The sequence below is a fragment of the Pan troglodytes genome, chromosome 17, assembly GCF_028858775.2.
Source record: "Pan troglodytes isolate AG18354 chromosome 17, NHGRI_mPanTro3-v2.0_pri, whole genome shotgun sequence".
In the NCBI taxonomy this organism is placed as follows: domain Eukaryota; kingdom Metazoa; phylum Chordata; class Mammalia; order Primates; family Hominidae; genus Pan; species Pan troglodytes.
In genome coordinates, this window is record NC_072415.2 from 47,280,315 (window position 1) to 47,293,992 (window position 13,678).

The 13,678-nt window shown below is 51.3% G+C and overlaps 1 protein-coding gene across 50 annotated transcripts in view; it reads right to left on the reverse strand.

Moving 5' to 3' along the window:
• The window catches only part of CELF4 (CUGBP Elav-like family member 4), a 323,148-nt gene that overhangs the window by 229,901 nt on the left and 79,569 nt on the right, over positions 1-13,678 (reverse strand). For 44 of the 50 annotated variants that reach the window (XR_010152065.1, XR_010152067.1, XR_010152066.1 and 41 more), the window contains exon 2: positions 12,958-13,040. Coding sequence is in view for 38 of the 50 variants with exons in the window: in XM_024350815.3 (XP_024206583.1) it covers positions 12,958-13,040 (83 nt within the window). In the remaining 12 variants the exon portion in view is untranslated. Of the gene's footprint in view, positions 1-12,957; positions 13,041-13,158; positions 13,242-13,678 lie in introns of those variants that run through there. The other 6 variants (XM_063796068.1, XM_063796066.1, XM_063796067.1 and 3 more) reach the window with 1 other exon arrangement.

A 13,678-nucleotide genomic window follows, 5' to 3' on the forward strand; every position in this document is an offset into this window, starting at 1 on the left:
CCATAAACTGCTCCTGGATAAAAGAACTACTGGCACCCCAGGGCTGAGATGAGAAAACTGAGGCACAGAGAAGTTAAGTGATTAGCCCAAGGTCACACAGCTCAGAGTGGTGGAGCTGGGATTGGAGGCTAGGTTGTTAAATTTAAGGCATGAGCCTGCCCAGCGGCATGGAGGGTTTCGCCTCTAAGGCCTGAAGGTCTTCAGAGAAGGGAGAAATTGGGAGGCCTGAAGCAGAAATGAGGATTACTCCAGGCTAGAGGCTAGGGAATTTGGGACCTAGCCAAACTGGCTGGGGCTGAGGACTGGGACTGGTTCTATGCGGGCATTTATGATGGTTAAGCTAGTAAAACTTAAGATAAAATCATGGGATCTTAACTCGCCCCCAAGAACTGATTTGGTCCAATGTTGGAATTACCTGCATCAACCCCTGAACCCTGCGACTCAGACTGCTTGAACATGTCTGTGACCAGAGGCTCACTACCTTGTGGGACAGCCCAGGCCACTGGCAGAGGCTATGAGGGAGGGCCTCAGGAGTAGAGGGCAGCACAGGCCAGCCCGTGCTGTCCCTGGTCCCCTCCTTCCTGGCTCTCAGCCATGCTGAAGTTTACCAGGAAGGTCAATCCGAGCAGGCTTTGCACAGAGCACCCCTACCTCACCCCACACCCCTTTACAAAAGAGGTCCTGCTTCAGTCTCTGAAAATAAAGTTGGTGCCATTGCTGCTGGCCCTGAAAGCCGGCCGACCCACTTTCAGAGGGTGTGAGACCACTGGTGCAACTGTCAAAAAAGTGGGAGTAAGGAATTGCCTGTGGAATGCCTGTGATGTGGCACAGCTGTCTGCTGGCGTGGCAGCCTTTGATTCTTCAATATTTAAGCCACACACAAAGGCACAGAAGGGCACAAACTCGAGAAAGACACAGAGGACGCAAATATGCTACCTAAGGGTAGCTGAAATTTTATTCCCTTCCCCCTTATGAATCTCACAGAATTGGAAACCATGTCAGTAGCTGGAATAAACATGCAGAGTTAGCAGTGCTGCATGAAGAAGCTCCTCTTGTCCACACCCTAAGACTGCTTTCTTGACTCAGCATCCTCATGGAAGCATCAGGGTGTGATCTAAGCTGAAGGCAAATGCGGCACGTGTGTGGGGGGTGGCTGCTGCTCCAGCCAGCTTGCTCTTCTGTAACCCCTGACCATCTCCACCAGGCTGTGTGAGGGTAGACTCTTCCAGGTCCCACCAATATTATCCGGCCCTTCTCCTTCACTGAAGAAGCACAGATTTGTTCATGGAAGACACGTGCATAGTCTTTGGCAAGATATCCTCTTTCCCAGACTTCCTTGCAGCTAGGGTGGCCCTGTGACATAGCTCTGGCCAATGAGACATACTTAGATGTCTCCTGGAGAGGGGACCTCTTGGAAACCTTTTGCATTCCCGATAGAAGGGACAGAGGCAGCTGGACCTGCTCTGCTTGGTGACAGATGCAATGCCCTCCGACAGCAGTGAGAAGGACTCTGTTACGTTGTTGCTGTTGCATGGTTATGTTGCTGAAGCAACACGAGGCCCCAGACTCTGTGATGTGCAAAAAACCCAAAGTGTTATTTGTTGAGGCCACTGCAGCCAAATGAATTTCTAAGTGGAAGGGTGGCCACTTAGAAATTACAATTCAGAGAGGTTAAATGGCTTCCCAAGGGCACATGGTAAGGCTCCAGGCAGAGCTGGGGATGGAATCAGACTCTGCCTTCCATTCAGAACAGGACTTCTCCAATGCAGAGGTAGGCCAGGTGTGTGGTGACACCTCGAGGGCCACTGCCCTGCCCCACAGGGCCCCCTGGGTGTCTAGCAATCATGCCAGAGTCTCCTGCCAGAAGAACCTGGTGTGTGGCCTTGGGGTGACGGGGACGGTTCCTGCCCTCATGCAGCTCTGGCTTTCCACAGGGTTAGTGCCCTAGGATGAGGAGGAAGGAGCATGGGCTCTGGCGCCAGATCTCTCCATGGTTTTCTGGTCTGAGCAAGCCCCTTTGCCTCAGTTTCCTCTTCCATACAATAGCACTAATAAGGCCTGGTTAAGACCTGGGTAATGCTGTCTTAAATAAATGAGATAATATTTGTGAAGTGTCTGGCTGTAGCGAGTACACAGTGATTGGTAGCTGTCATCGGGGTTAGAGAGACAAGATTCTTTGATCTGCTCTCTTATTTGGGATGATGCCACAAGGCTCAATCTGCAGTAGATGTAGGTGGTGTCCTGCCCATGACCCCTTCTCTTCCCCACCTCAGTGACAGTGGGTTGACTTCCAACTGCCGGCACCAGCACTTCCAGCTCGAGGGCTTCCTTTGACTGTGGAGCCCGCTTTGCCCACCCATGCAGCAAGCCAGAAAAGCTAGAGAGCGGAAGACCCCTGGGCACAACCTCGGCCACAGCCTGGTGGAAATTGGTGCATGAATACCCCAGTTCTCTGGCCCCTTGGGTGGGATGACTCCAAGGAGTATGATTGACATTGGCTCTAGAGTCCCAGTGGGGTTCAGCAACACCCGCAGTGGAAGCTGGTCTGCCTGATAAGACACCCCTTATTGATTTCCTCTCTTCCTTGTCTCCACTATTGACCCAAGTTCCTGGGGTCAACCCCACAAAGAAGCTATTTGCACTCAAATGCTTGTCTAGAGTCTGCTTCTGGGGGCGCTCCAACTAAGACAATATCCTTTAAAGCCTAACATTAGGCCAGTGGTGGTTGAACTTCTTGTGCCCACGAATCTCCTAGGGATCTTGTTAAAGGGTGGTGGCTGCTGTCTTAGTGACGTGGCTCAGATGATCTAGAGTAAGCTCAAGACTCTGCATTTCTAACAGACCCCAGTGATGCTGATCTGATGTCCACATTTTAGCCAGGGCTTAGACTTCCGGTGCTGTTGACCTGCAAAGGCTCAGGCAAGGGCGAGATCAGTGTTGGTTAGAGCAACCTAGAGGAGCATCACAGAGGAAGGGAGCTTGGGGCTAGGTCCTGATGCCCTGGGAGGATTCTGGTGGGTAGGCTGGGAGGAGGCAGGTCCTTTCTAGGGAGCGGGGAAGCTGGAGACTTGCTGGGGCCTGAAGCCATGCCCAGCACCTGCAGGATTTCAGAGCAACTGATCTGCATGGAGTTGATTGGAGCCTACAGGCTGTAAGGGGCTAGAGGCTCTGAAGCACAGCAGTGTGAGAAAAGCCTCCTCCATCTCCACACACATTTTCCCTGTTCTCATTCCCAATTCCAGGAGGAAAATTCACACTGACCTGGCTCCCCAAGGCTTCCTCCTCTTACTCATTTCTCGAGTTCCTCTCCCTTTACATACACAACCAACTTCTGTCCTCCCCACTCCATGGAGTCCTTTCGGGGCATCCCAGCTCTTTTCTGAAATATAATGGGACATATAGTCCAAACTGCATACTTGAGCCATTCTATATTTTTATTATCCTCTTAATTATTTCATCTGTGAATTAGGAGTCACAGGACTTTATTGTGGCAAAGGACTCCGAAGGTCATCCCCACTCACATCATTGTTTTGTCATTAATAATACAACTTGGATGATTTCTAGCAATCCACAGCATATAAAGGGCTCACACATGTGATTTTCATGATAGAAATTAGGGAACTCAGACCTGGAAAGGTTGGGTGGATGCCCCAAGTTGGTTGGTGTCCTCTGCACAGGCTGACAGTGTTCTGAAGGGTGGAGCGGAGTGTTCGGCATCATTTTGCCTCTTCTGTGCTGGGCACAGGGTTGGGCACACCAGGCTCACCATTAAACACACTGTGCTCCTTCAGCCACCAGAAGGGGATGCCACCCACATGGCGCCCCCTGGTGGGCTCATGGGAACATACCACAAATGCCTTTGATTAAAAAAAGGGTGCTTGAACCACAGTAAACTTCGGCGCCCTAGAGAGACCTTATCTCCCCTGCACTCCAGCCCCTTCCTCTTTACAACAGCTGTTTTCATGAGGAATTAAAGAATAAAGAACAATGCCATTTTTTTCTATTATCACCCAGGCTTGCCCATTTTTGATGGCACGTGGCAGCCCACAGTTCCGGATCCCTGCAGGTCAACAACAAAGACGTGTCCTTCTGCTCGCCCACACACATGCGCCCAGCAGAAACCCTCCAATCCTAAAACACATCCATCCCGGAGCAGGAGCTCACACAGACATTCTGTTTCTCAGCCTCGTTTTCTGGCGAAAGGTCAACAAACCCTTTGCAGCCTCACACGGATTCATGCAGGCACAGCCCTTGTGGCAGCCTCACATTCTTGCTCCGGTGGACACACACCTCGCTCCACACACGTCCACATTCACACCTGCACCGGCGGCGAATGCCTGGGCCGAAGCACCTTCCACACAGCACTTCCTTTCTACATCCATGACCAGAGAGCGAAGCTTTCTCCTCTTTCCAAATGCACCCCCGCAGGGTGAGCTAGGCTGAAGACTTTCTGGAGGGGCATAGAGGTGATATGGCTGGAATAGGAGATGCCAGAATGATCTGTTGGTGCCTCTGGAAATGCCAAGGCCAGCAAGGTCGCTCAGCAGATGGGGAGCTGCCTCCCTCCCGCCCATCCTTGCTCTGGGCCAGTTCCAGGCACAGGCGCAGAAAGAGGAAAGCAGGTACAGGCTGGGAATCCAAGATGGGAACTCTGGAGTTAATGGAGCAGCCTGGGCCCCAAGGGCAGTGCTGGGTGCTTGGATGGGGACGGATTGGAAAGCTCCCCGAGAGGGGCAGAGAATTTGTTTAGAGGAAGTGATGTTGACTTTGGGCCTCCAAGGATGAATGGAAACTCTCCAGGCAGAGGGAATGACGTGGAAAAAGAGGAGCTTGCAGGAAGGCTACGTGCATCTGGAGGGTTTGTGGCCAGGATGGTGTCTGCCCTGGCTGAATCTTGTGGGTGACAGAAGCCTGGGTGGTTTGCAGGTGGTGGGACCTTTATTTTACAATGACACCCTTGGCCAGCCTCTGAAGAATGCATCAGAGGGGTGAGGGCCTGGAAGCAGAAGGCCACTGTGGTGGTGTGGGCTACTGCAGGGCATGTTGGCTTATCCTGCCATCTCTCTCATCTGAACTCCTGGGCACATCCCATCACTACCATTTTTGGGGCCCCTAAAGATATTTTCTGGATCATGAGCTGTCTTCACACTTGCCTCCCAAACCAGATTATAAACTCCTTCTGCAACAGGCCGTGTCTTACTTATTTTTGTCCGATGCCAGACACCCTCCCTCCCACAACCAAACTTCGCAGGGGGCAGGCTATCTGTAAACGCTGCTGCCGCTGACTTGGGTGATGGCAGCCGTGATCCAAGCCACATTGGGGCAGTGCGAAAATTGCAAAATGCCTGTCTGGTGTCCTTAGAATGAGACCTGAGCAGAGGGCAGGGGTGGGGGTACCATCAGGAATCCAGCCCCAGCCCTGGGGAGCAGGCAGTCTGGCTGCTCTGCGTCAGGGAGAGACATATCTGACCCACGCTTTATTATACTTGTCACCAATGGCGTCGGGTAGTGGAGAGCAGGAGACACTGTCATCCTCGCTCTCCCCCTCTCCTTTCCTCTCCCTGTTGTCTTAAGTAATGTGAGTAATGCTGAGCTCATTATTCTTAGAAATATAAAGAATGTCAGAGCTGGAAGGGTCTTGAGAGGCGATCTGGCCCACCGCCTCCTTCACAGTCTAGATGGTGTGTCCAGGGAGGGTCCGGGCTCATTGCTCTGCCCAGGCCACGTGGCTTGTTGGTGGCAGGCTGGACCTGGCCCAGGTTCCCTGTTTATTATCTCATGTGCCCTCTTGTTTGTTTATTTCCTTCAAGTCATGTATGATGACTGCAGGCACAGAGGTTCTCTGGTTCTTTCAGATAAACTTGTTAGGGAGCTTTTCTGGGCACAGCCCATGGCAGGCCTGGACTATGTCGTGGGGGCCACTGAGAAGATGAGGCCCCTATGAGAGTCAAGAGTCACTTGCTTGAAAAATGCGGAACCCTCAGGACAGTGGTTGGGGCAGGGAAGGAGAAAGTGGGCAGTCTAGGAGGGAAGACTGTGGGCACAGCCCCAGGGAGAAGGAGGACTTTGAGATGTCTCTGTGGGGAGGAGATTGAAAAGATTTTGCATGAACACAGTGGGACAGGGGGCTGGGCTAAGGGCTAATGTGGAAGAGCAGAGGCAAGTTTTGAAGGCATCACAGATGTAGCCCCTATACCCATCTGTCCCTCAGTACCTGGATTTAAAGTGCTTTGGGCTTCTCTCTTGGAACCTTGGTGTTCCCTTCTGTATAATGAGCCCAGGCTGGTGTTCTGTGGTGAAGGTCCTGTTTGGCTGGAAAGCCTGGCTAGGGCACATGCCTGCCAAGCAGGTTTGCTGTTGGGATGGGGGCTCTTCTGAAGGTATGGGCTGGAGAAATGCCCCACATGAGTGGGTCTCAAGGCCTGGGTTCTGGTCCCAGCTCTGTTATAGCAAAGTCTCCATTCACCTAACCCAGGAGAGAGTTGAGCTGGAGTCGGTGCTGAAACTGCTAAGCCCTTGGGTCAAGTCTGCCCTGCAGACGTGGGTGCATGTGAATGGCAGGCGACAAATGATCCTTAATGCCCAGAGGTGGGCTCTGCCCTCTGCTCCTGCCCGTACTCCCCCGCTACCCGGTGCTCACACCATTGGAGCTTTTGCCTCTTCACAAGTCATCCCTCTTGTAACACTCTAAGGACCTTTGGGCTTGTTCCCTGAATGAATGAGAACCAGCAAGTAAGGGAGGAACGCTCTGCCCCAGGGCCTCACTGTCCCACCTTCTACCTACCCTAGGCCCGGGACGGGGTTTCTTTACCTTGGCATTGTTGACACTTGGGGCCAGATCATGTTTTGTTGTGGGACTGTCCTGTACATTGTAGGATATTTAGCAGCAGCCCTGGCCTCTACCCATTAGATGCCAGTAGCATCTCCAGACAATGTCAAATGTCCCCTGCAGGGCAAAATTGAGAGCCACTGCCCTAAAAGGACAGATGAGTACTTCTTTTCGGGGAATATGAGAAAGAAGAAAGATATATCATCTATTCTCCCAAAGAGAAAGAAAAAAGCATGAATCCAGATGAGATACAGAGGAAAGGCTGGGCGACCCCCGTGACTCAGACACTATTGTAGGCCTTTATCCTCCCTACTGTGGAAGAGCCACAGGGCAGCCCCTTTCTCAGTGTTATGAGTTGAATTGTGTTCCCCTCACAAGATGCTGAAGTCCTAACCCCAGGACCCATGAAAGTGACCTTCTTTGAAATAGGGTCTTTGCAGATGATCAAGTTAAGACGAGGTCATTAGGGCAGGCCCTAATGCGATATGACTGCTGTCTTCATAAAAAGGAGAAGTCTGGACACAGACAATGTACATTGGAAAGATGATGCAAAGACACAGAGGGAACGCCATCTACAACTGAGGAATGCCTGAGGCTCCCAGAAGCGAGGAGAGAGGCCTGGAACTGATTCTCCCTCACAGCCCTCAGAAAGAACCAACTCTGCCAACACCTTGATTTGGGACTGCCAGCCTCCAGAACTGTGAGACAATACATTTCCGTTGTTTAAGCCACCCAATTTGTGGTGCTTTGTTGCAGCAGTCCCATGCTAATACACTCAGCAAGAGGAAGAACAGGACCGGGGAACTGGAAGAGTGTGTGGATCTGGCTGAGATGATCTCTGCAGAGAAACAGAAGGTGGCAGGGGCTGGGAGGGAAGATGCAGGTGCTGATGGGACCCAGACTCACTGTTCAGAGACAAAAACCAACACTGTGCCTACAGGACAAACAAGTGGAAATACATCCCATTTCTAAAATGAAAAGCTTTGATTGCACCGATCACTAGAAATTGTAAAACTACCCCGAAGAATTAACAGCCTCCATACATGCTAACTACATCCATCATAAATTCGTCTTTAGTTTCTGTTATCATATCACTGTCTCTGGGGACCCCTGTCTTGTCATCATTTGCCCTTTATAATTTATTCATCTTGTTCTTGCCTTCATCCTTTCTACTTATCATTCATCTTTACAGTTGTACATAAAATTAGATGGATCCCTCAATGGCAGGACTGTCAGGGAGGGAGATGGGCCTTGCCAGGGAAGCCCCCGTATGGTGATGGGGGCCCCACCAGAGCCTCCTGTGGATGTCAGGGTTGAGGTGGGGTGGGCCAAAGTCGAAAGAGGGAGGGAGGAGAGGGAAAGGAGAGACAAGTCTGAAGGATAAAAGAAGAAAGTGTTGGTGAGAGAGATAGAGGAAAATGGGCAGAGGGAGAGAAGAGAGGAGAAAATGGGGGCACAAAGAGAAGAAAGAAAAAGAAAAAGAAAGGAGGAGGAAATGGGATTAAGAAAGAGAAAAGTGAGAAGAAGGGATAGAAAGGAGAGACAGTCTGAGATAGCGGTGCTAGAAATCCATTTGAGCTCTCTGAAAAGAATTTTCCCACTTTAACATCTTTCCTGGTAAACTCAAAGAAGGTCACATTGAATTTCCATGGAAGTGACCCATCCTGAGTCGCGGTGACCTCAGTCAGGAGGTGCGATGGCGGGACTCTGCATGTCTGCCAGGCTGACGCGAGGGGAGGGGAAGAGGGAGACAGCAGGGAGGAGTGTGTTAGTTTGCTTTGTATTCTAGGATTGTTGGAATGAGGACACAAAAGCCAATCTTTGACTAGTGAGTTGGAACTTTAATGTTTACCAAGGAGATACAGCTCCCACTTCCCCCACCCCCATCCCTGACCAGCTCTAATTCCCACTGCTTCCTTGCCTCCTACTGGCTGGACCCAGCTCTTCCCCTGCCAGCCCTGGTGAGAAGCCCTTTCTGCTACCAAAGGAGCAAAAGTGCTGGCCACAGCTTGTCATAGCACCTGGTTTTCTCTCATCTGAGCATCTCCCTTGAGACCCTGTATTCCCAAACTTGGAAACAGAAGGGCTCTTCCTGGAAGACGATTCCCCACAAAGTCCCAATGGCTGGAGGAGCTGCGACAAAGCTTCAGGAGCTGTGACAAAGATTTTAAGGAACAGACTTCTTTCAAGAGGCTTCCTGTGCACACTCAGGCCCCAGGTGGTTCTCAGAGTGGGCCTCTCCTGCCCTGTGTGAGTCACCTGGCTCCTGGCCTGTTGTGTGTGCCTCGACTCTGGGCCGTTTCTCGGACCAGTGCTCCCATCTGACTCACTTTACTCCCACCCTACCCATATCCTGAATGAAAACTTTGAGTCACTCCTGCACTCCATGGTCATCCTGGTTCTCTCTAAATTCCTAAAGCAACCGGTGGCACTGGCAGAGGCAGGTATCCTGAGCTTTGGTAGCAGACTCGGTGCTGGTCCTGGCTCGGCCACTTATCAATTTTGTGACCTTGGGCAAACCTTGATCTCCTCCTCTGTGAGGGATAATCATGACATCTTCTTCATAGCGTAGTTTTGAAGATAAAATGAGGCAATGTAGGTAAAGTGCTTGGCATCATGCCTGTCATATAGTAAGCACTTAAAAATATTGTGATTATTGAACAATTGTCCACACTACCCGTTTTATAGTAACATGTGCTGTCTTGTATTGTTGACTATGTAGATATTTGTGTGTGTGTGTGGCTTCCATCCCCAACTTGGTGGTCAACTCCAAGCGGGGAGGTGGATGTGTTTTTCTTATCTCTGTATTTTACAGAACGTCTGGCACACAGGAAATACTTGTTGATGGATTGAGAAACTGCCCCATGTTGACTGTCCCCTGTGAATAGTGAAACAAATGTTGTGAATAGAGGAGCACGGGCAGGAAAAGAACAGGAAGTCAGGAAAGAGTGAGATCAAGAGTATGAGGGCGAGAGAGGCAGAGAGATTAGAAAAAGGGAGTCACTCTGCCTGGATTCTGGCAGAAGGCAGTGCTCAAAAAGACCCAGATGAAGCTTCATAGTTTAATAATCTAATTCTACTAAAACATGCCAAACTCAAAAATAATAATCCATTTGTGCCACTGGTCCAGGGATGACTCCATCAGCCATCAGAGGGCCCTGCTCAGGCTGGTTCCCAGGGATACTGGGAATCACGTATCACTGATTTGTAAGAACAGCCACTGTGGTCTGGTTTCTGAGCTTCCACTGATCCCAAGAGAAATGTCAGCTTCCCTTTTCAGGCCTCCAATGAAGACATGTGCTAGGGGTGCCTCTAGTTCTGTCTCTGTCATTTTGTTATTGTTGCTCATGGTGATGGTGGTGGTGTGTGTGTATGACAGCAATGGGATTATTTTTCTTGCTGGCAACAGGATGCGAGCTCCGTAACTCACTAGAAACAGCATAGACTGCCTGTACTATCTTTTCTCCTCGTTCTCTCCTCAGCGAGAAAGTGGAGGGCTGATTTTAATGGATTTTGAAGTCTGGAAAAGTGCCTAAATTGCTGAGGTTACCAGTTTTCCAGGTTCTTTTTTTTCAATTTCATTCTCTTTAGTCAGACATAGAGTGTGCTTGCTGGGGCACCTAGTGTGGTCACCCCAGACAAGAAGAAGTCCCCCTCTGTCTCTCACCGAAACAGGCAGCCATGAACACAGCCACAGCTGGCAGGATCGCCTATTATTTGGTTGGGTGAGAGCATTTGGCTTGGTCCCGTCCCTGCATTTGCTAGTGGCACACTTTCTCTGATCTCAAAGGAGAGAACCAACCAACAGCAATAACACCAGGTCTGCTTTCTGGAATCAAAACAACTCCACTTTAAAGAATAATTTTACTTGGTCATTTTGTGTTTCATTTGTCTGCATGCAGGTTTGTGTGGAGACAATGTGCCCTCGGAACTTCGAGCTGCAATCTGGTCTTTTATTCCTGCCCCTCCCTCTGGTGGGCCGTGCCTGCCCTGAGAATTGTTTGATGAGGTTTTTGAGGCCATGAGTTTCCCTGTGAGGCCTTTGAAGAAGGGATGGTGTTCGAGGGGACTCTAGGCTATGTTTCAGCTCTGCTGTTGGCCTCTATCTATCTTCCCCCCTCCCCGTCCCAACATAAACTCACGTTTCTTTTTGCCCTTTCCCTCAAACTTACTCAACTTGTCTTTGTGATTTCAGAAAAATGCCACTGGATCTCCCAGTATGAAGGATTAGCACAGATTATGGGGAACAGTGTTAATTATCGGTGGAAAGGGGGCTGGCGCGTCGCTCCAATGTGCTCCTGATTTCCCCTGGGCCTTTCTGCCTGGTAATAAGCCTTCTTTAATCTGGCAGGCCCCTTGGTGAAATCAGCACCACGGACAGTGATATTGATTGCTTCTGAGAAACCATCACAGCTGCTCAACCAAATTACCTTTGATATGTGACCTTTAATGTAATTACTGCAACATCAAAGTATTTCTATAAATTATTAAAGAACTAATACACTCCATCATTTAGCTATTCTATTATATGTAAAATAAACAACCACAAGTTAATGTTAGATCCTCAACAATCCACACTTGCTACTGAAATACTCCCAGTTCCCAGCCTCTCCCCTTTCAAAATCCTAAACCTCCCCCTCTCACCTTCTCTCTTTCTGTTTCCCCTTCTGATTCCGGCTTTTAGCCACCATGAAACTCCCTAGCAATCTCTCTCAAGCTGATGAAGGGCCTCCCATAACAATGTGGTATTTTCTATTCCATTTGGGTGGCTCTAAAATATCTGTCACAGTCTCCCCCAAAACAAAGTACCATAAACACTTTATTAATCAGCACAAACCTTTCTCAGAAGCCTTTGATTATCCTACAATATGGCTTTATGCTTCACACATAACATGGGGCGATGTGAGGCATATTTCTGCCGTCTTACAGAGGGCACCCAGAAAGTAATTACTATAATATATGTGCATGTAGCCGCGCAACTGAAAAAACAACTGGGGAATGGCCACCCTGCCAGAGCTGGGCTTCACACAAAATCTGTGCGGTGCTCGATTTCCATATATTTGCATCTGTGGGTATGTTATTAAGATGACTCAGCCCCGTGCTTTGCAATCACAAATACCAAAATACAATACAAAGGCTGTCTTAATGGAAGGAAGGCCCTGTGTAATTCAGCTCTCCCCACCCCTAAACGAGTAAAGAAAGATCTTCGATGCAAAGGAAGGCTGCCCCCGCCCGGGGTTGCATTTTCTCTCCGTCTACCTGGTTAACCTTTCCCGCTGTGGGGTAGAAATGGAAACGTGTGTTTACATACGGTTGGCTTGGTAAGAATGTAAACATGCATGTGTAAGCATGGGTGTGCATACTTATAGAACACATGTGCTTCCCTGCAGTGTCCATTGTATAAGCGTCAACACTATATTTAGAAAATCTTTAAATTATGCCCACAAACACACATCTTTCCATTTATCTTTAGATACTCAGCAGCCGTATATCTCTCCCCCCTCACCACCGCCCCATCTCTCTGAACCCACAGGAGAGACCGCGCAGACCCTTGACCCGAAGAATACTTCTTATTTTATGGTGATGAACTAGCCTCGATAATAGCCATGGCTGATATCACACCCAGTTAGGGGGGCCATAAATAATTCTCTTTTCCCCCGCACAGAAGCTATAAACCAGGGCCGAGGCGCGATAGTTTATCAAAGACGAGGGCTGGCTCCTTAAATAAACCGCGGTGATCTCACTTGCGGCGCCCCCTCCCACACCGGCCCCCTCCTCCCCCACTAGAGCGGCCCGCGTCGACTCGATGGGCGGACTCGATCGCGCACGCGGCCCGCGGGCCCGGCGGAGGCAGCTCCCGCTCCGGGGACCCGGGACACGCCGCTCCCCCGCCCCAGGCTGCCCGCGCAGGAACTTCACGGCCACGGCCAAGTGGGGCCCCCGTCCCGGATCCCGTTGGGCCCGGACGGCCGAGAGCCCGGGGATTTGGGGGGCGCGCGGGCTCCCGAGCTCAGGCGGGCGGCGGGCGCCCTGCCGCCCTCTCCCGGCGCGCCGCGCCGCCGCCCGGCCTCCCGAAGTCGCCCCCTGTCGGCGCGTCGGCCTCTTGCGCCACGGCGGGCGCCACTTACCCCGGGCAGAGTCTTCTGCTCGTGCAGCGCGCTCTGGGCCTTCAGCGCTGACTCACGCTCGCAGTAGGTGAGGAAGGCGCAGCCTGGGGAGGAAAGCAAGCGCCAAGAAGGGTCAGTGGGGCGCCCCCGGGCCCGCCGACGCGCCCTGCCGCCCGCCCTCCAGGCTCCCGCCCCTCCCTGCCGCTCGGTCCCTGTCCCCACCTCTCTTTCTCTCCCGTGCACTCTTCTCGGAGCTTCTCTGCCTCTCGGTGTTCCCGGCTGTCTGCCTCTCGTACCTCCCTTTGCTTTTCTATTTTGCTCCCTCCGCGGAGTCTCCCCACCCTGCATCTTCCCCCCACCACACCCCCCTCTCCTTACGGTTCTCTCCTTACCCCGTACCCTGGTGCCTCAGACCTCTCTGCCCTGTTTCAGCGCCAGCCCCTACGCTTCCTAGAAGGGGCAGCTTCCACCCCTCACCCCCAGCACCTCTAGCCACACTTGACCATGGGCTGTCTTTCTGGCCGGTAGGAGTGCTGGGCGCTGCTCCCTCAGGGATGGTGGAGGGCTCCTCTAAGCCTTCCAAATAAAGGCTCAGTCTGTAAGGAGGACCCCAAGCCAGGCCCTCCTAATAAAATAAACGTACCCTGTGTCCCCTGTCCCAACCCCTGTTGTTTGATTTGCAGTGACAGATGGTCTTCACACCCCTCCAAGTCAGAGGGCTTCTAGGGCATATCCAGGCCAC